Source organism: Odontesthes bonariensis, chromosome 4, assembly GCF_027942865.1.
Source record: "Odontesthes bonariensis isolate fOdoBon6 chromosome 4, fOdoBon6.hap1, whole genome shotgun sequence".
Lineage (NCBI taxonomy): Eukaryota > Metazoa > Chordata > Actinopteri > Atheriniformes > Atherinopsidae > Odontesthes > Odontesthes bonariensis.
Genome location: NC_134509.1, coordinates 1,845,767 through 1,870,118, shown reverse-complemented (window position 1 = coordinate 1,870,118; position 24,352 = coordinate 1,845,767). Strand labels below are relative to the sequence as shown.

At 42.7% G+C, this 24,352-nt stretch overlaps 1 protein-coding gene across 1 annotated transcript in view; it reads left to right on the top strand.

The window, feature by feature from the left end:
• Positions 1–24,352, top strand: part of myo15ab (myosin XVAb) — a 90,480-nt gene that overhangs the window by 15,055 nt on the left and 51,073 nt on the right. The window contains exons 15-39 of the mRNA XM_075462469.1: positions 1,651–1,714; positions 2,031–2,144; positions 2,688–2,849; positions 2,940–3,053; positions 3,179–3,237; positions 3,536–3,659; positions 3,781–3,876; positions 4,967–5,098; positions 7,460–7,585; positions 8,789–8,866; positions 11,797–11,948; positions 13,375–13,420; positions 13,529–13,653; positions 15,435–15,552; positions 15,674–15,849; positions 18,780–18,864; positions 18,967–18,999; positions 19,095–19,176; positions 19,263–19,393; positions 20,819–20,914; positions 21,194–21,322; positions 21,423–21,529; positions 22,753–22,931; positions 23,609–23,681; positions 23,792–23,983. Coding sequence (XP_075318584.1) covers positions 1,651–1,714; positions 2,031–2,144; positions 2,688–2,849; positions 2,940–3,053; positions 3,179–3,237; positions 3,536–3,659; positions 3,781–3,876; positions 4,967–5,098; positions 7,460–7,585; positions 8,789–8,866; positions 11,797–11,948; positions 13,375–13,420; positions 13,529–13,653; positions 15,435–15,552; positions 15,674–15,849; positions 18,780–18,864; positions 18,967–18,999; positions 19,095–19,176; positions 19,263–19,393; positions 20,819–20,914; positions 21,194–21,322; positions 21,423–21,529; positions 22,753–22,931; positions 23,609–23,681; positions 23,792–23,983 — 2,793 coding nt within the window. The remainder of the gene's footprint in view (positions 1–1,650; positions 1,715–2,030; positions 2,145–2,687; positions 2,850–2,939; positions 3,054–3,178; positions 3,238–3,535; positions 3,660–3,780; positions 3,877–4,966; positions 5,099–7,459; positions 7,586–8,788; positions 8,867–11,796; positions 11,949–13,374; positions 13,421–13,528; positions 13,654–15,434; positions 15,553–15,673; positions 15,850–18,779; positions 18,865–18,966; positions 19,000–19,094; positions 19,177–19,262; positions 19,394–20,818; positions 20,915–21,193; positions 21,323–21,422; positions 21,530–22,752; positions 22,932–23,608; positions 23,682–23,791; positions 23,984–24,352) is intronic.

Genomic DNA, 24,352 nt, shown 5'->3' with positions numbered 1-24,352 from the left:
AAAAAATGACAACCTTTTTGGGGCTTTTAGATGAAGTATTGCCCCTCTTTTGCTCTTATAGTGTTAAACTTCACACTTTCAAACAGAACCGAGCTCTGTCACTTGAGTTTGTGTGAAGAAACTGACCTTCATCTTCTGCCTGGAGAAGCTCCAAAAATGGCGACAGTGTATTAATGATTTGGTTTTACTAATTTGAGGATTTAACACCAGCCTGAGACACTTTAATGGCTTGGTTTGAAGTAGGGCTGAGCAATTTTATCGATACTGCGATATATATCGATATTTCATTTCCCGATAAAGTATAGATTTTTCAGCCACGAGTATTGTTTCTTTTTTTTTAATTAATTTTATTTTTTTTTAAGCAAACTTTATTAAAAAGTCAGACGTTACAATGAGTGAAAACACAGAACATTAAGGTAATACAATACAATGCCAGGGGGTCACATTCTACAAAACAGTGATAAATTAGTTGATAAAAATGTTGTATAAAGTGCACAGCTCTCACGTTTGTGACATGTTCGTTTGTTTCTGTTTGTCTGGCGGTGTTGTCCTTCCGGTTCAAAGGTCGGACCACCGGTCCAATCAGCGACGATTCATGTCAAATCACACTGTCCCTTTTTTCCCCAGAAAATGATGTAAGTGTATCGAATCGAATTGTATCGTATCGTATGGAATGGAGTCGTATCGAATCGAATCGTATCGTATCGTATCGTATCGTATCGTATCGTATCGTATCGGAATGGAATGGTATCGTATCGTATCGTATCATATCGTATCGTATCGTATTGAATCGTATCATATGGAATGGAATGGAATGGTATCGTATCAAATGGTATCGTATTGTGTCATATGGAATGGAATCGTATCGTATGGAATCGTATGGAATCATATGGAATGGAATGGTATCGTATCAAATCGCATTGAATGGAATCGTATCGTATCGTATGGAAGCGTATGGAATCATATGGAATGGAATGGTATCGTATCAAATCGCATTGAATGGAATCGTATCGTATGGAAGCGTATGGAATCGTATCAAATGGAATCTTATCGAATGGAATCGTATCAAATCGAATCGTATCGTATCAAATCGCATTGAATGGAATCGTATCAAATGGAATCGTATCGTATGGAATCGTATCAAATCGAATCGCGTGGAATCATATTGAATCGTATCGAATGGAAATGTAGCGTTGGCTGAATATCGTGTATCGTATCGTATCGTGAGATTAGTGTATTGCTACAGCCCTAGTTTGAAGGGAAAAACATTTAACAGAATACTCGAAAAGAAATTAAAAGAAAAACTATTCAGGAAATGTTAGCTTTTCCTTAGCAACCTACGATACCAAAATACAATTGATTGTTGCTTTGGTGATGCGTTACCATGGTTACTGTTTTCCGCAGATTTAAACAAAATTTTAAAAATCTTGGAGGATCAGTCATATATCGTCGACATTATTTTGTTGTACTCTATCTGGATAAACACACAGTGAGCTCAGTGGAGAAGATGCTAACATGCCCCAGTATCACAGTTAGATAAGTATTTTCTTCTGTTAGGACTGTGACATAGAAGATCCACACACATTACACATGCATGACCTGTTAATTAACTCAGTCTCACTGTGTTTAAATGTGTGTGCCATTCACCAGAGGTGTAATCAGCGGTGCCATAACGTCTCAATACCTGTTGGAGAAGTCCCGCATTGTCTTTCAGGTGAAAAGCACAAGAACATACATGTTGACACGCAGCAGGTCAGGTGGAGTCCTCTTACAACTGAGTCATCGTGAGAAAGAGGAGACCGTAGAGGCTCAGAGCATATGCAGTGTCTTTAGTTAATTCTGCCTTTGGGCCAGTCCAGTTACTTTCCATCCATCGAGCCAATCATCCATTTATTTTAATTACTTTGTATTTCATTTTAGCAAAACCACAAACATAGCTCTAAATTACTTTCAGTTTTCTATTTAATGTTCGAGTGTGTTTGAATGTTTGTCCACATGTTTGTGTCTGTCTGTTTTTTTTTCATCCACAGGCCAAATCTGAGAGGAACTACCACATCTTCTATGAGATGTTGGCAGGTCTTCCGCCTAATGAGAAGCACTCACTGTATCTGCAGGAGGCGGAGACTTACTACTATCTGAATCAGGTGCAAAAAAAAAAAAGAGCCACTCATACAAGAAAAACATGACAGTGACTCGGTTTAGATTAACGAAAACGTAGCCGAACCACGTCCTGTTTAAACATTTGAAGGTCCCCGCCAGGTAAATATTTTTACTTTTTTACAGAAAAAGTGATTATCTTGTCAGAAAAACTTCCAATAACATTCGTGCCTCCCTCTCTCGTCCAGTTTTTCATCCCAAATACTGGATGCAGCGTGTCTGAGAGGCATTTCTCAGTGTTTGTTTCAGTGTTGGTGTCATACGTTCCTAACCTCTGGTTAAGCTTCCTGTCACCTCGATGCTGTCCGACACAGATCAACAGCCTATGAGCGCGTTGCTAATTTCACAGTTTCTAACCGTAGACTGTGACATTGGGTCCTCTATATCAGATCACCATGATGACATTCAAACCCCTGGAAGTTTGCCAAAGCCAGACTGAGAGCTGCTGATAAGTTGCTCCTTAATCAGAGTGAAATTATGTGAGAATAATTATGACAGTGATAACAGTGCATGTGTGTGTGTGTGTGCAGGGAGGAAACTGTATCATAGAGGGGAAGGACGATAGGGAGGACTTCAGGCGTTTGCTGAGTGCCGTGGACATCCTGTGTTTCACCCCAGAGGAGCTGAACGCCATCTATAGACTTCTGTCCTCTGTCCTTCATCTGGGGAACGTCTACTTCCAGCCGCACCAGGTCTCCGGCACACTCTCATAAATATGATGTCCAATCAGTTTCACGGCTGAATGGTAATGATCATGGCTGATTGTTCTGATGTGTGGGCAGGCTGAAGGCCAGCAGGTGGCGGCGGTGGTGAGTGCGCAGGAGATCAGGACAGTCGCTGAGCTGCTGCAGGTCTCACCTGAGAGCCTGCAGAAATCTGTCACCTTCAAAATGACAGTGAGCACACAGCTACTGCTATAAAAACCTCACTTACATCACACATCAGAATAACATTTCAGGATCATTCTTACAACAGTGATAAATAAATGTTGTTAGAAATAAGCTGTGTTTAACCCCCCCAGGATACAGTAAGAGAGAAGATTTACACTCCGCTGACGGTGGAGAGTGCCGTGGATGCCAGGTGAGGGACTGAAAAGATGCTCAACGCGGTCCTATATACAATTTACCGACTTGCTCTTGGAATAACTCGGCCCAGAAGCCTGTTTGACTGTCGTGTTTGAAGCCTTTTAATCTTTCCGTTCCTTTTTCTTCTTAAAAATCGTGCAACGAGACTACAGAGACTCTTTGATATTCTCTTCCAATCTTTGGTGGAGGCATGTGAGGACAACGGCTGGGGGAGAGATTTTTCAGATGTCCTCTGTTTCCATAGGAACCGTTTTTTCTGTTTCCATAGAAACCTCATTGTGTGTTTCTCATAGAGATGCTGTTGCCAAGATCCTGTACTCGCTGCTGTTTGGCTGGCTGACAGAGCGCATCAACGGGCGGGTCTACCCTCGCAACGAAGCCCTCTCCATCTCCATATTGGACATCTACGGATTCGAGGTCACACTGTGAAACAGTCGCTTCTATCAGTGTTACTGAAGTGATGCATCTGAGCTGACTGATGTAACTGATCCACACAACCCCCAATGTCTCCTCTTTTTCTTTTTTTTTTACCCCTCAGGAGCTGCTAGTAAACAGTTTTGAGCAGCTGTGCATCAACTACGCCAATGAAACTTTGCAGTTCTACTTCAACAGGGTGATCTTCCAGGAAGAGCAGGTCAGGGAAACCTCAACTTAAGACTGTCATACATGTTTTGGTTGAGGTCATATAAATAACACGATATATTTGGTACCTCTCCAAAGTCGGGTGATGTGTGCACCTTGTCCTTCAAAAGAAATTAGTAGTTGTGTCCAAATGTCAGCTGGGGGTGGGTGCGATGCGTAGAAGGACACGGACTTTCAAAAACAAGGTTAACATAAATCGCGGCTGAGCCGGAAGACATTGGCTGCGTTCGAAACCGCATACTTCTACTACTACTCCTGCTAACTGTTTGAGTTAGTATGCGATCCCGGATGCATACTAGATTCTCTGAAATGTTGGGTATGCATCATGAGGTTACTACTCATACTCAAACTACCCAAGATGCAACGTAACGTGATGTCGCCGATCGTCATTTCCTGTCAAAACGGCAGTTTCAAGCTAGCTACAACGAGGGTAAATATATATATTTTTTAAATATATATCATCATCGTACAAGATTTAGACTAATTTAGACAGGGTTAGTAGCATCTAATCTGTGTAACGTGTAGCAGCTCATCCTGCTCTACTCTGTAGATGAGGGTCAGACAGTAGCTCCACACGGCGAGGACAGAAAGTGACTTAATATTACAAATTTGGTCCAAATATTTTTGAATTAATTTTATCTTTGCAGTCTTAAATCCCTATCCTAACGTTTGTGATTCTAACCACGAGGTTCACAAGTGAAATGTTTCCTAAGTACTAAAGATCAAGAGTGTAAACGGTAAAAAAAAATGTATAAGAAATCCCATTAAAGTGTGCCTCTAAAACATTTTCTCTCACATATAACCTGGGCTGCACAGCGGATTCTTTTTCCATCTGGCACAAAGCTGTTTGTATGCAACCAGGATGCTGACTGGGGTCCTGTGATGGACCACCTCACATCCACTTTTATATGACTTCATATTCTGCTTCCTAAATGTTCCAGTTAATAAGGTACTGATCAGATCATCAGGAAACGGGATTTCTGGACAGACAGACGCCCTTTTTTGGCAGACTGAGCGTTATCAGAAACAACAGAGAGTTATCAGAGCTCTATGGAAGTCATGCACCTGATTGTTCTCTGCAGGAGGAGTACATGCGGGAGCAGATCGAGTGGCAGCAGCAGCCCTTCAGCAGCAACCAGGCGTGTCTGGACCTCATTGCTGCGAAGCCTCACGGGATACTGCGCATCCTGGATGACCAGTGCGGCTTCCCACAGGTGCGCCCTCACTCGTTACACTGGAATCCTCGTTCCCAGCCTCGCAGTATGTGGGGATATGGGATGGGAGCCATGCGAAGTGCGGATTAAGGCTGACATGGTGCGACTGTGGAATAGACTCATCAACATGGCTGACAACAGACTTGTCAAACTAATTTTTTTGTGGAACCTATCAAAAAATAGTCGTTGGACAAAAGGAACTTTCCAGAATATTTCATGAAGTAGGTCTCCAATACATATATAGAAATAAATTATCCTGTAGAGTTAAACAAATTAAGATAACATTATTTGAAAATTATAAACAAAATTGGACAAAAGAAATTCTGTACAAACCTAAACTGAGAATGTATTGTTTGATAAAGTCTGTCTACCAAGCAGAGGTGTGAGCAGAATGGCATGTGTGGGGGGGCAGTTAGCTCATCTGGGGGGGCAGAGAACAATACCTGAAAAAATCAGTGGAAAACCACAACTACAACTTCAAGCATAATAATAATAATAATAATAATAATAATAATAATAATAATAATAATAATAATAATAATGATGATGATGATGATGATGATGATGATAATAATAATAGTAATAATTCAATTCGGTAATGAAAATATGGTCACACTAGCATAAATCATGACCGTCAATTTTGTTAACAGTGTGGAATTTTTTAATGAAATTTTTATTTTCATTTTTTTTGTAAACAAATGTAGAACTTGTATGATGCATGCAAACGCACCATTACAACGCTTACATTAGCTTTTGTTTAACATGCTCCACGTTCTCCATTGAGGGTTTAAATTCAAGTAGATACTTGGGGCAAGACATTTTTATTACCTTCATTAAGTCTACATTTCAGATCATTATATACAAAAAAACATCCGAAAATGTGAAAATCACCTTTTTTTTTTCAGCAGCAAGGGGTTAAGGTTACAGAGGGGGGAAAACACGATAACAAAAAAATAAATAAAGCTATAAACTTTGCAGATATATGCTTTTTTAAAATCACCACCTGCATTTATTCTATTAATACAAGACACAAACAGAGATAATGAATCGTGGCCTTTTTTCTGGCCAGTTTTCTTTGGATGGACAGGGCATTTCTAAGAGGGGCAGGACTTGTCCCAGCCCCCCCGTAGCCACGCCCCTGCTACCAACCAGAGCGTTATGTCACCCTGAACCTTAGCAGAGCGCAGAGGTCTGTTTGTGCCCAATAGAGAAGTGGCATCTTGCCTCTGGCGGTTGAAACTGGATGTTTTCATGCAATCCCAGAGGAGAACAGAAAGTGTCACCTGTGTGACTTAAATGAGGTGGAAAATTAGATGCATTTTGTGTTTTATTGTCCTTTTTACCATGAAATTAGACTCAAGCTCTTCCTTAAATTAACCTTGGAATGTCATGATTTGTTTTCTATGTCCGATGAGTGCAGACTTACATAATTGTTTAGTGAAAAAGTGTTTTATTTAGCCCAATATGTGTTGGAAGCTTACCAACAGCGCAGGGGCGCGCTTTATGTCTGAGTGGGGTTGTTGTCTACTGAGGACCTCATATGTTGGATTAGCAATAATAGAGATGTTTTTTGACTATTGCTTTTTATTACTTATGGTGTGTCTTGTAAGCTCATGCGGGCCGGGCACCTTTTTGGTGTTTGACACTGTTTAACAAAATAAACCAAAAAAAAGAAAAAAAAAAAAACCTAGCCTCAGAGGACGGACAGCACGGATGTGAGCAAACTGAAAACAACAGCTTTCAGTTTCAGTCGATTCAGCCGGCTGAGACAGAAGTTAAAATTCCTCTCAGGAAACTGCTGCACTGTGAAGTAAAGGCAGCTTCCAACCATCACTTCGATTCCTCTGTTTTGCAATTATGTTGAATAAAAAGAAAATATCTCACTGTAGGATTTGAACCGAGAGAAGCAGCCTGAATCAATACAGAAGCATTATCCACGCTGGCTGGATTCAGACCTGCCGCTGCCGTTGTTCCCCTGATATAAGAAGCTGTCTGACCTCATGTTCAGATAAATTCATTATGAAGCGATCAGTGGGAAACACTGTGAATATTCAATTCAATTCAATTAATTTTTATTTATATAGCGCCAAATACAACAAATGTCATCTCAAGGCACTTAAATATTAAAGTCCAATTCAAGCCAATTGGAATTCAATTCATTGTAATCATAATTATTCATAAAATAATCCAATTAATTTATATAGAGCCAATTCAAAAACAGTTTCCTAGCTAAGGAAACCAACAGATTGCACCGAAACACCGAATATGAACTGAGAGAATCACACATGCATCACCTGTTTGTGCTGTAGAGATTTAGCTTGAATGGCTCACCAACCGTTACCCATTTCCAATTATCGCTAGGCAACGGACCACACCTTCCTCCAGAAGTGCCACTATCACCATGGAAACAGCCCGCTATATGCCAGGCCAAAGATGCCACTGCCAGAGTTCACCCTGAAACACTACGCAGGGAAGGTCACCTACCAGGTATTTTCTGTTTCTCTTCCTTTTTCTCCTCCCTCTTGTCTTCTTTCCTTTCAGTTACACTTTTTCCCTCATTATTTTCTGCTCTTTTCCTTCTGTCTGCCGCTGTGTTCCTGTTTACATTTTTTGCACACTAACCCCATTAATTTCTCTCTTTTTGTTTTTGTTTCTTTGCTTATAATGATTCAAACGATATGCTGTGAATGACGAGCAGTGGAACCAAGTGGGATATAACTCTGACTGGTGGTGGTTACTTTCCTTTACTTTGTCAAGCCAAGTCCTCACAACCTGGCAAACAAAAAGCAGTAAAAGTTTAATATTTTACAAAGTTTAACGTTTACTTAAAAAGGACTTTTGGGGGATTTTAGTTTAGCTGACCCGTTGATCAGCAGCTCCAGAAACAATCAGTTTTTAGCATTCATCTGAGTTTAGAATGCATTATTAAATCATGTCATTAAGAAGTTATTGTTCCACGCGCATCCAGAAAGTTTTCAGCCTGCTCCTGCTTTGTGCCGACGCAGCTGCAGCTTGAGAATAATTGAGAATAATTCTGCAAGACTGACACAGTTTTACTTTTCAAGTTTCCCGTATTTTCCTCTCGGCACAAACCGAGTGCGGCTGCACAGAACGACATCAAGGCGCCGCCGCCATCAGGTCTCTATGGAAACACTCCAAAGTGGATGCACTGATTAGTGACTCGCTGTGTGGCTCTCTCATCTCCATGAAACATCATTAGCTTGTTGGTCAGCAGACTCAGGATTACTGGCCGGGCAGCAGCCGGCAGACATCGTCCATTTGGGCGTGATGGAGTCTGCCATCCTCTGGAGCTCCTTTGAAATTACAGAAGTTTTCTTTCTTTCTTTTTCTTTCTTTCTTTCTTTTTCTTTCCCTTTTCAGATCTGTACCTTGTCACGATCTCTTTTCGCAGGCAAACAGACGGGTCTTTGAATCTCGGGACTTGGGTTTGACTCTGACTTACACTCCACACAAAGGGGGGCAGCTACAAGTCAATAAAGCGTCTAAACGCTTGAGTTAGTCACCTAATTAAAGGACAGTTTGTCTTGTGTGTCTGGAGTTTAAAATGTGGAAAAGATTTAAGTTTCCCTGTAAAATGTCTGCTGCTGTGAAGCGCCAAAGAGGACTCTGACACACAAAGGTTTGGTTTGATTGAACTTTTGACGTTTTCTCTCATGATGTGTGTTGCAGGTGCACAAATTCTTGGATAAAAATTTTGACATGGTCCGCCAGGATGTTTTAGACCTCTTCATCCAGAGCGAGAACAAAGTGAGCCCCGCAGATAAGCTCCTCCCCTTACGCACCACTCTGTTTTTTTTGTTTCTCTGCATCTCTTCAGTTTGTGTCATGAAAATGCTTTTATGTTTCAATCATAGACACGTTCCGTTAAGGTCCTGCGTGTGATATTTAGGGCTTTTGGCAGAAATGTAACACAGCTAATTGTTTGTCTATTTGTATCCATCCATCCATTTTCTATACCCGCTGAATCCGTCCATCGGGTCGCGGGGGGGCTGGAGCCTATCCAGAGGCGGGGTACACCCTGGACAGGCTGCCAGTCTGTTTAATTGTATCATTTAGTGAAAAATACAAAAATACTTTAGAATTAGGATTTTTCACAGACACTGTGTGAGCTTGGGGGGCAGGGGGGGCCTTGGTTTGGTGGTTATTTAGCTAATTAAGCAGGTAGATCAAACTAAAAAACATCGGGATTCTTACTTTTACTTTGACCTTTATTTTATTGCAAACCATATAAAGCCCATGGATTTTTTTTTCTCCTCATCAGCTACATTTGATTTGTTTCTTTACGTCCAGGCAACACTTGCTAAAAAACGTGCTGGTAAGGAGGTAAAAGATGACAACAGTCACGTTATTTCAAACAGGGGATGACAAAAAGTGATCTGGTAAAAAAACAAAGGTTTCCAGCGTGTCAGCAAATATGAGAAAAACATTTAACTGCTAAAAACTGATTCCCAAAGAGCTGAAGAAAGGGTGGAAAGGGTTCGCATATTTCCCCCCTTTATATATCATTAAACCATCCAAACAATCCATTTAAAACTTCTCCGGGCTCGGAGGCATCTGGGATGGACCGTGACTCAGTGGAAGTGCGTATTGTGGTCGTAACAATCAGTATTCCAGACCTTATTTTGAATAAATGACTCTGAATGTAAAATCTAACAGACTCTGATGGTGTAGGGTTGGATTCTTGTCTGTGATGGCAGCATTAATGCAGAAGAGTTCAACATGTGCTGGCTTCAGGAGGAGCTCGTTTCCACAGACACATCCATGTAGCACATTCTGCACACACTGAGGAATGTGCGGACAACTTTGAAACAAAAAAAAAAAACAACCTGCTGTTGCACAACACAAACAAAATGTTAGGGCTGGGCAACGATTAAAATGTTTAATCTAATTAATCACATGATTTCCCTGATTAATCACGATTAATCGCATTTGTACGCAGAATCCAAAAATGAATCCAAAAGTAGTGTATAGCTTTTAGCGTTTAGTTTTATTTTAAATGTGCTGCCATATGAATGAAAGTGCCATAACATTTGTTGTGCAAACACACTCAGCATCTTTCTGTAGTTTTTATGTAGAAGCCTCGCTCCACTGTCTGTTTCCTTGAATGACTTGCTGCTATCAGTTGTGTGTTTTGCCTTTAAGTGATATTTTAGACTGGAACTACTACGCTGAGAAGACAATTCAACTTGGCAGTGTTTACAGATGACTTTGGTTCTGTCGACTCCGCCGTCTGGAAGAACTTTAAAATAAAATGGCCGAGTAAAAGTTCCGTACCCTTCTCCATGTTTGGTGGATCCGCCGATTACTTTCTTTTCCTGTTCCACAGCAGACAGCAACAGACTTTTACAAAATAAAAGCCTGTGAGCGACAGACTTTTACAGAATAAAAGCCTGTGAGCAACAGACTTTTACAAAATAAAAGCCTGTGAGCAACAGAATTTTACAAAAATAAAACCTGCGTTAATGCGCGATAAAATATTTGTCGGTGTTAAATAAATAACGAGTTAACTCACCCAGTCCTAAAAAAAAAAAACCTCATTACTTGGTAACCTTGATGCTGAAACATCCTACATTTAGGGAGAAGCAATGGCAACATTACAGGTGAAAGCTTTACTGCCCCAGCTGTTTTTTAATGCACTGATGTAAGATAAAGGTAAAAATGTTCTGTACGTCTTGTTGCTCTCTGTGTTCATGTCTGTGCGTCTCGTTGCTCTCTGTGTTCATGTCTGTGCGTCTCGTTGCTCTCTGTGTTCATGTCTGTACGTCTCGTTGCTCTCTGTGTTCATGTCTGTACGTCTCGTTGCTCTCTGTGTTCATGTCTGTACGTCTCGTTGCTCTCTGTGTTCATGTCTGTACGTCTCGTTGCTCTCTGTGTTCATGTCTGTACGTCTCGTTGCTCTCTGTGTTCATGTCTGTACGTCTCGTTGCTCTCTGTGTTCATGTCTGTGTGTCTTGTTGCTCTCTGTGTTCATGTCTGTACGTCTTGTTGCTCTCTGTGTTCATGTCTGTGCGTCTTGTTGCTCTCTGTGTTCATGTCTGTACGTCTTGTTGCTCTCTGTGTTCATGTCTGTACGTCTTGTTGCTCTCTGTGTTCATGTCTGTACGTCTCGTTGCTCTCTGTGTTCATGTCTGTACGTCTCGTTGTTCTCTGTGTTCATGTCTGTGCGTCTCGTTGCTCTCGGTCTTCATGTTTTACGTCTTGTTGCTCTCTGTGTTCATGTCTGTGCGTCTCGTTGCTCTCTGTCTTCATGTCTGTGCGTCTCGTTGCTCTCTGTGTTCATGTCTGTGCGTCTCGTTGCTCTCTGTGTTCATGTCTGTGCGTCTCGTTGTTCTCTGTGTTCATGTCTGTACGTCTTGTTGCTCTCTGTCTTCATGTTTTACGTCTTGTTGCTCTCTGTCTTCATGTTTTACGTCTTGTTGCTCTCTGTCTTCATGTTTTACGTCTTGTTGCTCTTTGTATTCATGTTTTACGTCTTGTTGCTCTCTGTGTTCATGTCTGTGCGTCTCGTTGCTCTCTGTGTTCATGTCTGTGCGTCTCGTTGCTCTCTGTGTTCATGTCTGTACGTCTCGTTGTTCTCTGTGTTCATGTCTGTACGTCTTGTTGCTCTCTGTCTTCATGTTTTACGTCTTGTTGCTCTTTGTATTCATGTTTTACGTCTTGTTGCTCTCTGAGTGCAGATGGTGTCGCGTCTCTTCCTGAAGCACTCAGAGCTCGTGTCGCAGCAGCGGTCAAACCTGCAGCGCCACAGCGCGGCTCGGCGTCATCCAGCCAACACTGTCAGCTCAAAGTTTCAGACCAGCCTGCAGGAGCTGCTGGACAAGATGGAAAGGTTTTTAGCAAATCACCCATTTAACTTGTTGAAACCTGAGATATGCACTCAGATGCATGAGAATGTCTTCATATTTTCTACATTAACTGTAAGCTCTTGGCTCTCTTGGATCTCTTGGAGCTCTTGGAGCTCTTGGATCTCTTGGAGCTCTTGGGGCTCTTGGGGCTCTTGGGGCTCTTGGGGCTCTTGGGGCTCTTGGGGCTCTTGGGGCTCTTGGGGCTCTTGGGGCTCTTGGGGCTCTTGGGGCTCTTGGAACTATTGGAGCTCTTGGAGCTCTTGGAGCTCTTGGATCTCTTGGATCTCTTGGAGCTCTTGGATCTCTTGGAGCTCTTGGGGCTCTTGGAGCTCTTGGAGATCTTGGAGCTCTTTGAGATCTTGGAGCTCTTTGAGATCTTGGAGCTCTTTGAGATCTTGGAGCTCTTGGAGCTCTTGGGGCTCTTGGGGCTCTTGGGGCTCTTGGAGCTCTTGGAGCTCTTGGATCTCTTGGAGCTCTTGGAGCTGCTCTTGGAGCTGCTCTTGGAGCTCTTGGTGCTCTTGGAGCTCTCGGGGCTCTTGGATCTCTTGGAGCTCTCGGAGCTCTCGGAGCTCTCGGAGCTCTTGGATCTCTTGGATCTCTTGGAGCTCTTGGAGCTCTTGGGGCTCTTGGGGCTCTTGGAGCTTTTGGGGCTCTTGGGGCTCTTGGGGCTCTTGGGGCTCTTGGATCTCTTGGAGCTCTTGGAGCTCTTGGATCTCTTGGATCTCTTGGGGCTCTTGGAGCTCTTGGAGATCTTGGAGCTCTTTGAGATCTTGGAGCTCTTGGAGCTCTTGGAGCTGCTCTTGGAGCTCTTGGTGCTCTTGGAGCTTTTGGGGCTCTTGGATCTCTTGGAGCTCTCGGATCTCTTGGGGCTCTTGGAGCTCTTGGATCTCTTGGGGCTCTTGGAGCTCTTGGGGCTCTTGGAGCTCTTGGAGCTGCTCTTGGAGCTCTTGGTGCTCTTGGAGCTCTTGGGGCTCTTGGATCTCTTGGAGCTCTCGGAGCTCTTGGGGCTCTCGGATCTCTTGGAGCTCTTGGAGCTCTCGGGGCTCTTAATTCAGGAAGTGTGCACAATGTGCGGAATAGAGATTGATTAGAAGAGGAAGGGATTCTTTATTAGTCCGAATCAATAACACATTCTGTGACCTTTTTTTCCTGAAAAGATTGAGTTCTGGTTTGTTTCACTCTGGTAGAATAATGTGATCAATGCCTCAAATGTGTCTCTAAAAGAAAAACTGAGATATTAGCAGCCCTTTCAGTCTAATACTGTTGACATGTAGCCTCGGCTCGTGCACGTTCTGCAGGTAAAGCTGATTCTCCTTAGTTCCCTTTCGGGTGAAAACAGGCGCAGGACAAATCCACTGAGCCCCTCTAAAATCATTCATTTGCTCATCAACTCTCATCCATTTGTGACAGGTGTAACCCTTATTTTGTTCGCTGCATCAAGCCAAACCATCACAAGGTACATATGCACGTTGGGTGATGTGTGCAGGCTTGCGGTGTGTGTTTTTGCATTTTGTTGGCTGTGATAGCAGCTCCACAGCTCATGTGTGTTTGTGTGCGTGAGCAGGAGCCAGGAGCCTTCAACACGGAGCTGATCAAAACCCAGCTGCACTACTCTGGAGTTATGGAGACCATCCGTATCAGGAAGGAGGGTTATCCAAACAGAATGCACTTCCACAGCTTCCTGTCGAGGTTGGTTCCCAACTCATCCTGATGCTGAGCACGTCAACTCGGGCCTGTGCTGTTTATGTGGTGCATTCAGAAACCTCAGAGCATTAAAGGGACAGTTCGCCTCTTTTGACATGAAGCTGTGTAACATCCCATATCAGCAGCATCATTTCTGAACATCTTCTTACCCCCTGCTGCGTCCTGTGAGCAGAGTTCCAGCCTCGTTTTGGTGTTGATGAAGGTAGTCCGGCTAGTTGGCTGGGGTTTAAAAAATAAAGCGTTTTGCTTCTCAGAACAATATGCGTTCAACAGAGTAATACATTTGCATCACAAAATTGTTCTCCAGGAAAAAGTCAGACCTCACAATCGCTTGGCCCTATTTTCTCTCCCTTCGTATCACTGCCTGCTGCAGACCGTGCAGACCAAGCAGTCCCCTGCTTCCGAGCAGCAAACACCGTAACAGGCGCGGCTGATATGATATTGAATGAATGAATGATGTTGCTAATATGGGATGTCATACAGCTTCATGTCAAAAGAGGCGAACTATCCCTTTAAAGAGCAAAGTCTGAAGCAGAATAGTTCAAAATATGAGCTCTATTAATCTAGAAACCTGAAAAAGCTTTTTAAATACAATGAATCAATAAATCAATGTCATGAATGTGATTAAGCTGTGAGAAAGGAGATGTTTTCGTTGAGATTTTCTTTATCAAATCAAATCAAATCAAATTTATTTATATAGCTCATTTCATGTACAAACAATTCAAAGTGCTTCACATAAAATAAAAGCATTGCAGCAGGGAGTGGACGAAGCATTAAAAATACATAAAATAATATAAAGAGAAACAAATCAAATGATTTAAATGAATTTAAAAACAAGCAACAGTCCAGATAAGTTCAAAGATAGCATGCAGATTTCTTGCATAGACACATGAGAAAAGAAATGTTTTTAACCTGGATTTAAAAATGTCTCCATTTGGTGAAAGTTTAATCTCCACTGGCAGTTTGTTCCACTTGTTTGCAGCATAACAGCTAAATGCTGCTTCTCCATGTTTAGTCTGGACTCTGGACTGGACCAGCTGACCTGAGTCCTTGGATCTAAGAGCTCTGCTGGCTTTATATTCTCTGAACACATCACAGATGTAAACCATCAGCAGGCTTTTAAAATCTATTCTGTGACTGACTGGAAGCCAGAGTAAAGATTGTAAAGCTGCTGTGATGTGTTCAGATCTCTTAGTCCGGGTTAAAACTCCAGCAGCAGCGTTCTGGATGAGCTGCAGATGTTTAATGCTCTTTTTGGGAAGTCCAGAAAGGATTTTACTGAATAGTTAACCAATGTCAGAATGCGTCGGTTGCTAAAATGTACATGCATATTTTAACCTTTGATGGAATTATGTAAACTAAAATTGCCATGACAGATATTTTTTGAGTTCTCTGCCACTTTGTCAAAACAGCAATAGTTATTAACTTAACTTTGAAGGTGATACATTTCACACACACCACTATCTCCAGGCTGAAATAACCATCTGGCATTTATCAGCTCCTGCCGTACGAAGGCAGATTAAATCAATTGATCTCTCAGCACCTCTCACAACCTGCCGCCCACATCATCTGACTTACAGCAGCATTCACAGCCAACGGCGTCCGTAGCAGTCTAACACCCAGAAAAGCAATCAGCCTCATGCCAGAGTTCTGATTCACAACATTTAGACGCACAGGTGGGACACGCGCTCTGCAGCTGCGGAGTCCATCGATGCTCGTTGACATTTGCTTCAGGATAGAGATGGAAGTGTCGTGTGTGACCGCAGGTATAAAGCGCTGCTCTGCCTGAAGGATTCGCCTCCCGCAGATGGAGAAAATTGTGTCATTCTGCTTCACAAACTCTGTCCAGTCCAGAGGAGCTCGTATCAGGTGGGAGTCAGCAAGGTGAGCGTTCCCACTAACACACACACGCTCATGTGCACGCTCACATGCACGCTCACATGCACGCTCACGTGTAGGACAAACAGATGCTACTGAACTGAAATGTGTTTTCCATGTGTGCCAGATCTTCCTGAAGGAGGAGTTGTATCAGCTGCTGGAGGGGAAGCGCGACCGTGTGCTGGACATAGCTGCCATGACGCTGCAGAGATACACTCGCATGCACTTTGTCCGGCAGAACTTCATCAAGTTCAAGCGCCGCGTCACTCTGTTTGAAGCCCGCAGCAGAGGCTACCTGGCCAGGTAACGTGCTCATCCGAGTGCTGCTGCTGCTGGTGAACCTTTAGTAGCTGTAATAACACCTGTGAAAGAATGTTTTTCTCATCAGCTCGTTTTATTTTAAAATAAAATAAAAACTAGGGCTGGGCGAGTTAACTCGTTATTATCGCGTTGACTCGTTAATTATTTAACGCTGATAAATATTTTATCGCGCATTAACGCAGGTTTTATTATTTATTTTATTATTGTAAAAGTCTTTTGCTCACTGGCTTTTATTTTGTAAAAGTCTGTTGCTCAGATGCTGATGTTAAAAGTGTGTTTGCACAACAAATGTTATGGCACTTTGATTCATATGGCAGCACATTTAAAATAAAACTAAATGCTAAAAGCTATACACTACTTTTGGATTAATTTTTGGATTCTGCGTACAAATGCGATTAATCACGATTAATCAGGGAAATCATGTGATTAATTAGATTAAACATTTTAATCATTGCCCAGCCCTAAAAAAAAAACGGAAAACAGACACTTTTGTTACCCAGCTCTTAAAAACCCAGCAGTAGAGAATCCCCGGTAACATCCGTCTCTCCCTGGAAGTTGTCTCATCTAAGCTGAGTCTCAGTCCCCAGATCAGCTTTATAGGCTTTAGTGTCTGGTTTCGCTGAGCCGAACAGGGCCGACCTTATCACAGAACGCCTGCTTCTTTGTCCTTGATGTGAGGAGACAAGGCCAAAGGATTCAGGCTGTGCTCATCCATCAAAGGTGATGGATTTCTCATTCCCTGCCTGGCAAAGCCCACAGGGTGACACAAATTTGCATTATAATTGCAGTTTGTAAAGAACTTTAGTCCGAGTTAAACACAGAGATAGCTGGTTACTATTAGAAGACACATTAACAGACGCATGCACGGAAACTTTAGGTTGCACCTTTTTAACTAATGGAAAATACTTGTTTTATGACAGCAAATGTAAATGTACTTTATTTCTACAGCCCTTTACAGACAATCCTTATGGTGTACCAAAGTGCTTTACAGCAGGTAATACATAAAGAGAAGAAGAAGTAAAAACATTCAAAGAACAGTGAAAGCAATAAAATACAACAAAATCGAATAAGATAAAATAAGATAAAAGTGTCATCATACTACTGGGTATTAAAGCCATCCTAAATAAGCAGGTTTTTAGCCTGGATGTGAAGAGGCCCAGGTCAGAAATAAGACGCAGCTGGACGGGGGGCTTATTCCAGAGCCTGGGGGCAGCTTTGGGAAAAGGCTCGCTCACCCCAGGGTTTGTATTCTGACCTGGGCACTTCCAGCAGAAACTGATCTGTTGACCTCAGAGCTCTACCAGGACTGTTAAAAGCTCAGATAAATACGACGGGGCGAGGCCGTTAGGAGCTTTAAAGGTCCTATGGCCTGAAAATAAATGGAGGCTTTTATGTATTTTTATAGGCTTTAGTGGTCCCCTAATACTGTATCTGAGTTTTTTTCCCCAAAATTCTCCCTTGGTGCAGAATTACAGCCAGTCCCAAAAATGAGCTTTCCTTAGGATCCTCAGAATGAGCTGTTTAGTGGGGGTGTGGCCTTACTTACGCCCGTGGTACCTTGCGCAAATGTTTTGTAAATCGCAATGGCACGTAGATGGCGCGGCAGCCCTATGCCGTAAAACTAGCGAAACCTGTTGATATGAGCTTACTTTGACAATATGGTGAACCAGTTACTGAACAACTCTCCTAACACAGTCAAACATCAAGCAAGTGCTACAGAAGACACAGCAAAAAAGGTGTGCGTGAAGGGGAAAGCAGGAGTGAGGATTTTGACATTCTCAGCTGATTGCTCTGGTTTGCAAAGATGCACGTAGCACGAGTCATTTCAAGCAGGGGAAAGGCAGATATCGCGCGCGCCATAACACCAACAGCAGGACGGCTATGAAAACAACAAATAAGTACACAACACTCGCGTTACAGTAAATGATAAGAGCTTGCAGATGCTATTAGCTGCATAGCTAACCGTTAGCTAACGTTAGCTGCTAACGATACAAACCCTTTCCTGTGGTAACAAGCTATGTAACTATACTGTACATACAGGAAAGCAACACAATAATAGAGTGTTAAATGACTTACTCGGGAATGAGATCCTTCCCCAAGTGAGAGACGAATGGAGCAGGAGATTGACAGTCGGATCGGTGCGGTGTCTGCAGTGGTCTCTGGACCGGCCAGTCGTAGTGAAAAATCAGCTGAGCCAGAAGGCTAAGCTCTCGATTTACTTGTCAGTCTATGTTCCTACCCTCACCTATGGTCACGAGCTGTGGGTAGTGACCGAGAAAATGAGATCGCGAATACAAGCGGCCGAAATGAGTTTCCTCCGCAGGGTGTCTGGGATCTCCCTTGGGCTCGGTATTAGCCCAAGTTCTGGAAACATTCGTCGGTGAAATATTTGGCGCACACATACACAAATTTCTTCGGTTCTGTCGTCACTTTCCCAGAAAAAACAAAATCTGTCCACTGGCTCTTTAGAGGTTCTGATGCAGGAGCTCTAAACAGATTTTTTACACCCATGTACAGCGCAATGAGCTGGCCAAAGAGCTGTGGGCGGGGAAAGGCAGTTTATTGGCTCTGGGTGGAAACAACCTCCACGTCATAAGCGGCGGCAATAATGAACCGGAATAATTTCCAGTGCATGGTTTAGGTCTATCGTCATTTTTAGCCACTGGGGGACCGCAGGCAGGCTAGAGGAACTCATATTAATGTTAAACAACCTTAAAAAGTGAAAATTTCATGCCATAGGACCTTTAACAACAAACATTAAAAGTTTCAAATCAGTTCTATAAAGGACAGGAAGCCGAGGGAGGGAGTTAAGAACAGGTATGATGTGTACACGTCTGTTGGTGTTGTTAGCAAATGAACATGTTATAATAATAATAATAAAGATAATCCATGGAACACTTTTCTCTGTGCAGAAAGAGATTTGCTCTGCGGAGGAAACACCTCATCAGGCTCCGTTCTGCCGTGCTGCTCATCGTCAACCGCCAGCGCAACATGAGGGTATGAACGCAGAGTTTGAGCGCACGGGGGGGTTTATCTGAGGGGAAAGAATGGAAAAGGAGCAAAAATGTGTTAAGTATGATACTTTTGTCTTTCTGTCAGACAGTGGTGGAGCCTGCGAGGAGGGCGGAGGAGGTGGGTAGAGATGGAAATGCTGTGAAAGTGTCAGGCGGAGGAGCAGAGAAGGTGGAGATGTGGCGTTAGCTGATTGTTTGCGTGTGCGTGTGCAGGATCGCATCAACCGAGAAGTAGTGAACGTGACGGCGCTGCCTATCCCTGCAGAGCTGGCTGGCCTTCTGCAGGCTGCTTCAGGTTTGCACACACACAGGAGCTCATGTGGCATCCAGAAAATACAGCAGAGCAGAGAGTGTGTGTGTGTGTGTGTGTGTGTCGTACAGGTGGTGAGGAGCTGCATGCTGACTGCCTGGCAGTGGTCCAGGCACCAAAGGTTCAGGTGGACCCTCAGCTGACTCTGCCTCTGGATGTCAACAACTACCTCATGACTCACTACGTCCGAGCCATCTTTAGGGTACCAACACACACTGACCTCACACGGTCCTGTCTTATATTCAGTTTCTCAGTACTCTAACCTGGGTAACTACTCATCTAACCTTAAAGGGACAGTTCGCCTCTTTTGACATGAAGCTGTATGACATCCCATATCAGCAACATCATTTCTGAACATCTTCTTACCCCCTGCTGCGTCCTGTGAGCAGAGTTCCAGCCTCGTTTTGGTGTTGATGAAGGTAGTCCGGCTAGTTGGCTGGGGTTTAAAAAATAAAGCGTTTTGCTTCTCAGAACAATATGCGTTCAACAGAGTAATACATTTGTATCCCAAAATGGTTTTCCAGGAAAAAGTCAGACCTCACAATCTCTTGGCCCTATTTTCTCTCCCTTCGTATCACTGCCTGCTGCCGCCTGCCGACAGCCGCGCCTGTTACGCTGTTTGCTGCTCGGAAGCAGGGGACTGCTCGCTCTGCACTTCGGTCTGCACAGCAGGTAAACAAAAGGAAAGGAAACGAAACAAAAGGAAAAGAAAGGAAAAGAGAAGGAAAGGAAAGGAAAGGAAAGGAAAGGAAAAGAGAAGGAAAGGAAAGGAAAAGAGAAGGAAAGGAAAGGAAAGGAAACAAAACAAAAGGAAAGGAAAGGAAAAGAGAAGAAAAGGAAAGGAAAGGAAAAGAGAAGGAAAGGAAAGGAAAGGAAAGGAAAGGAAAGGAAAGGAAAGGAAAGGAAAGGAAAGGAAAGGAAAGGAAAAGAGAAGGAAAGGAAAGGAAACAAAACAAAAGGAAAGGAAAGGAAAAGAGAAGGAAAGGAAAGGAAAGGAAACAAAACGAAAGGAAAGAAAGGAAACAACAGGAAAGGAAAGGACACAAAAGGAAAGGAAAGTTAACAAAAGGAAAGGAAAGGAAACTAAACGAAACAAAACAAAACGAAATGAAATGAAATGAAAGGAAACAAAAGGAAGGGAAAGGTCTGACTTTTTCCTGGAGAACCATTTTGTGATGCAAATGTATTACTCTGCTGAACGCATATTGTTTTGAGAAGCAAAACGCTTTATTTTTTAAACCCCAGCCAACTAGCCGGACTACCTTCATCAACACCAAAACGAGGCTGGAACTCTGCTCACAGGACGCAGCAGGGGGTAAGAAGATGTTCAGAAATGATGTTGCTGATATGGGATGTCATACAGCTTCATGTCAAAAGAGGCGAACTGTCCCTTTAACTGATTTTCTTACTTTAAATGAAGTCACCTGCATAGTTTGCATCGTTTCGGACCCCAGAGGAGACGTGGGTCCCCACAGTGTTTGAACACATCCGTGTCAGCTACAACGAGTGCACAAGAGTTGCTGTATCAGCACATTCTACGGTTCAAGTGTGGAAACAGGAAGTGCAGAGATGATAGATGTCAGCCTCTGTAGAACGTTTGTCATCACTGCATGTGTTTGTGTTACAGGAGCCATTGTTCGGGATGCTTACTGCTCCTTTGGAGAGTTCCCTGATTCGACTTGATGAGGAGCTAAAAGAAGGAGCCCTGAACGTTTTCATTCTGGTAGATGCTGCAATTTCACACTGCCGGAAAACTCAAGAAAAGATTCAGTGAAGAAGAAGGAGGAAGTTAAAGCATCTAAACATATCCTGCAGTTACAGGAAGATTCAACTAAATTAATTTAAACATTTCAGAAGTGTACACTGATTTTTACCATCAAATTAGGATGATCCACGCCTCTTAAAAATAAGCATTTTCAAGCCAGTCTCATGAATTTGTAGATTTAGCTTTTATCTGTAAAGTTATTGTATGTATTATAACCAACTCTCTGTGTTTTGATAGATACTCCGGTTCATGGGTGACCCAGACTTGAATGGGGCTCAGGAGAATCTGTTTGGGAATTATATTATCCAGAGAGGACTTGCCAATCCCAGCCTCAGAGATGAGATCCTGGCTCAGATAGCTAATCAGGTAAAAGAAGTTTACCTGACTGAGCTACCTAAAAGAAACTATAATGACACACTCATCTCAGTTTTTCTCCATTTACGTCTGTGCTGGTTTTTTTCTGTAGGTGTGGAGAAACCCTAACATCCTGAATTCAGAGCGTGGCTGGCTCCTCCTCTCCTCCTGTCTGTCGGCCTTCCTGCCCTCTCAAAGGCTGGCTAAGTACCTGCTGAAGTAAGACACGAGGGCTGAGCAATTTTATTCATACTGCGATATATACCGATATTTCGTTTCCTGATAAAATGTCAATTTTTCACCCGCTGAATCGATTTTTTTTAAAAGCAAACTTTATTTAAAAGTCAGACGTTCCAATGAGTGAAAACACAGAACATTAAGGTAATACAATACAATGCCAGGGGGTCACATTCTACAAAACAGTGATAAATTAGTTGATAAAAATGTTGTATAAAGTGCACAGCTCTCACGTTTTTGACATGTTCGTTTGTTTCCGTTTGTCTGGCGGTGTTGTCCTTCCAGTTCAAAGGTCGGACCACCGGTCCAATCAGAGACGATTCATGTCAAATCACACTGTCCCTTTTTTTCCCAGAAAATGATGCAAGTGTATCGAATCAAATCGTAACGAATCAAATCGAATCGTATCGTATTGAATCATATCGAATAGAATCGTATCGTATCGTATCGTATCATATCGAATTGAATCGTATAGAATCGTTGGCCAAATATCGTGCATCGTATCAAATCGTGTCGAATTGTATCGAATCGTATAGAATCAAATCGAATCGTATCGTATCGTATCGTATCATTGGCCGAATATCGTGTATCGTATCGCATCGTATCGCATCGTATCAAATCGTATCGAATCGTATCGAATCGTATCGAATCGTATCGAATCGAATCGCATCGAATCGTATCGAATCGTATCGTATTGAATCATACCGAATCGTATCGAATCGCTGGCCGAATATCGTGTATCGTATCGAATCGTATCGAATCGTATCGAACCGTATCGAATCGTATCGAATCGTATCGAATCGTATAGAATCGTATAGAATCGTATCATATCGAATCGTTTCGTATCGTATGGAATCGTATCGTATCGAATCGTATCGTATCATATCGAATTGTATCGAATCGAATCGTATCGTATCGTATCGTTTCGTTTCGTATCAAATCAAATCGTATCGTATGGAATCGTTTCGTATCGAATCGTATCGTTTCGTATCGTATCGTATCAAATCGTATCGTATCAAATCGTATCGTATCAAATCGTATCGTATGGAATTGTTTCGTATCGTATGGAATCGTTTCGTATCGTATCGTATGGAATCGTTTCGTATCGTATGGAATCATTTCGTATCGTTGCACACCTTTGCTCCTCTGAACGTGTTTGCAGTAATGACTCCACACTCATCGAGTCATTTTTTTTGTTCTCGAAGGCTCGTGTCGGACTATGGCCCAGAGGGCTACAACTGTGTCTGTCAGCACCGCCTGCTTCAGGCTTTGCAGCGGCTCGGCGTCGGGCCAGAGTACGTCCGGACTTACCCGCCTTGTCTGCTGGAGTGGACAGCCAATCGCAAGAGGGCTCAAACTGTCCTGCACATACACTGCTTTGATGGTGAGGAAGCAAACAGAAACGCATACGGCCCATGATCACAGCGGTGATTTTTAATTCCCTGAACTCGTATGAAAAAAATAGTTGGATGACATGAGCTTATATTAGTTGTGAATTTAGAGAGTTTTGTGCATCTTGTCCCTCCTCGTTTACAGTCTCTGCAGCTTTTTCCCACTCATAGTTATACAGTACATGCTGGTTTTATCATTCCAAGACGGCGCAGATAGAAAATGAGGCAAAAAGACAAAAACAAATCCTATATAACTCTTAAAAAAAGGCATCCTGTTTAGATTCCATTCACTGTCTGTATCAGCTACTTCATTTAGTTGTTTCTGACCTCTTGGTTTTGTTGTTTTGCCCATTTTATTCCTTCCTTTCTTTCTTTCTTTTTTTATTTACCTGAGCCTAGTCTGTGTGTACACCATTAAGCATTAAATAGTTATCTGTCTTTTTTTCGTTTCCTCCTTTCATCCAGCTAATCTGTCCTCTGGCCTTTTGGCAAGCCCACTGAGGATTAGACAACACCTGATACTCGCTCTGCTTCGCTGCTTCTGTTTGTGTCTGTCTGTGGTGCTCTTTGTCTTCATGGGCTTCTTTTAAAGTTTTTTATTATTATATTATTATTATTACTATTATTATTATTATTATTATTATTTGCTGTGGTGACTTTTCTCCTTCAGGTGTGTCCTTCCTGTGCCCGCTACATTCATGGACGACTGGAGAAGAGATAGCTAAAGACATATTGCAACACAGGTATCACCTTACTGAGAAGCAGAAGCACTGCATGGATTGGATTACAGAGAAAGATTAAAGGAAACTGAAGGAAACGTGGGTGGAAAATGGAGTTTCTGTTTGGGTTTTAGGGGCGTTGTGGAGGGCCGTCGAGGCTGGTCAGTGTTACTAAAGGAACCGGCTCAGTGGGTCGAACTTGAGGGCTCGGACTACATCCTGGACTTGATGTCAGACCTGGAGCTTCCTGCTGACTTCCCCAAACACAACAGTTACTTTATCATCTCTGCACTGCAGCCAAGCCGAGTGCGGCCCAACGCCAGCATGTGAGACCTCACACAGCACACGTGTTGCTGAGATTTGAATCAAGCCTGCCAGTTACCACAAGAATGAGTCTGTGTTTCAGTGATGGAGCCATACAAAGTGCCTTTATTTACAGCTTTAATGTGTAATAAACTTTAATACAGCAGCAAACAGATCATTTCTGTGTGAAGCTACAGCGGTGCATTCTTTCCCTCTTTCTTTTCCTCATATTTCCTGCTAATTATTGATTTTTTGTCATCTGAAGGTCCTACCCCGTAGAAAGAAAACACGCAAGCCCCCTTTTTTTTGAGGACAAGTGAAGTTCTGGCTTTTCCTCAGTTGAATAATACACTCACTTCAGTGAAAAAGACCCCCACATAGAGACTGATCTG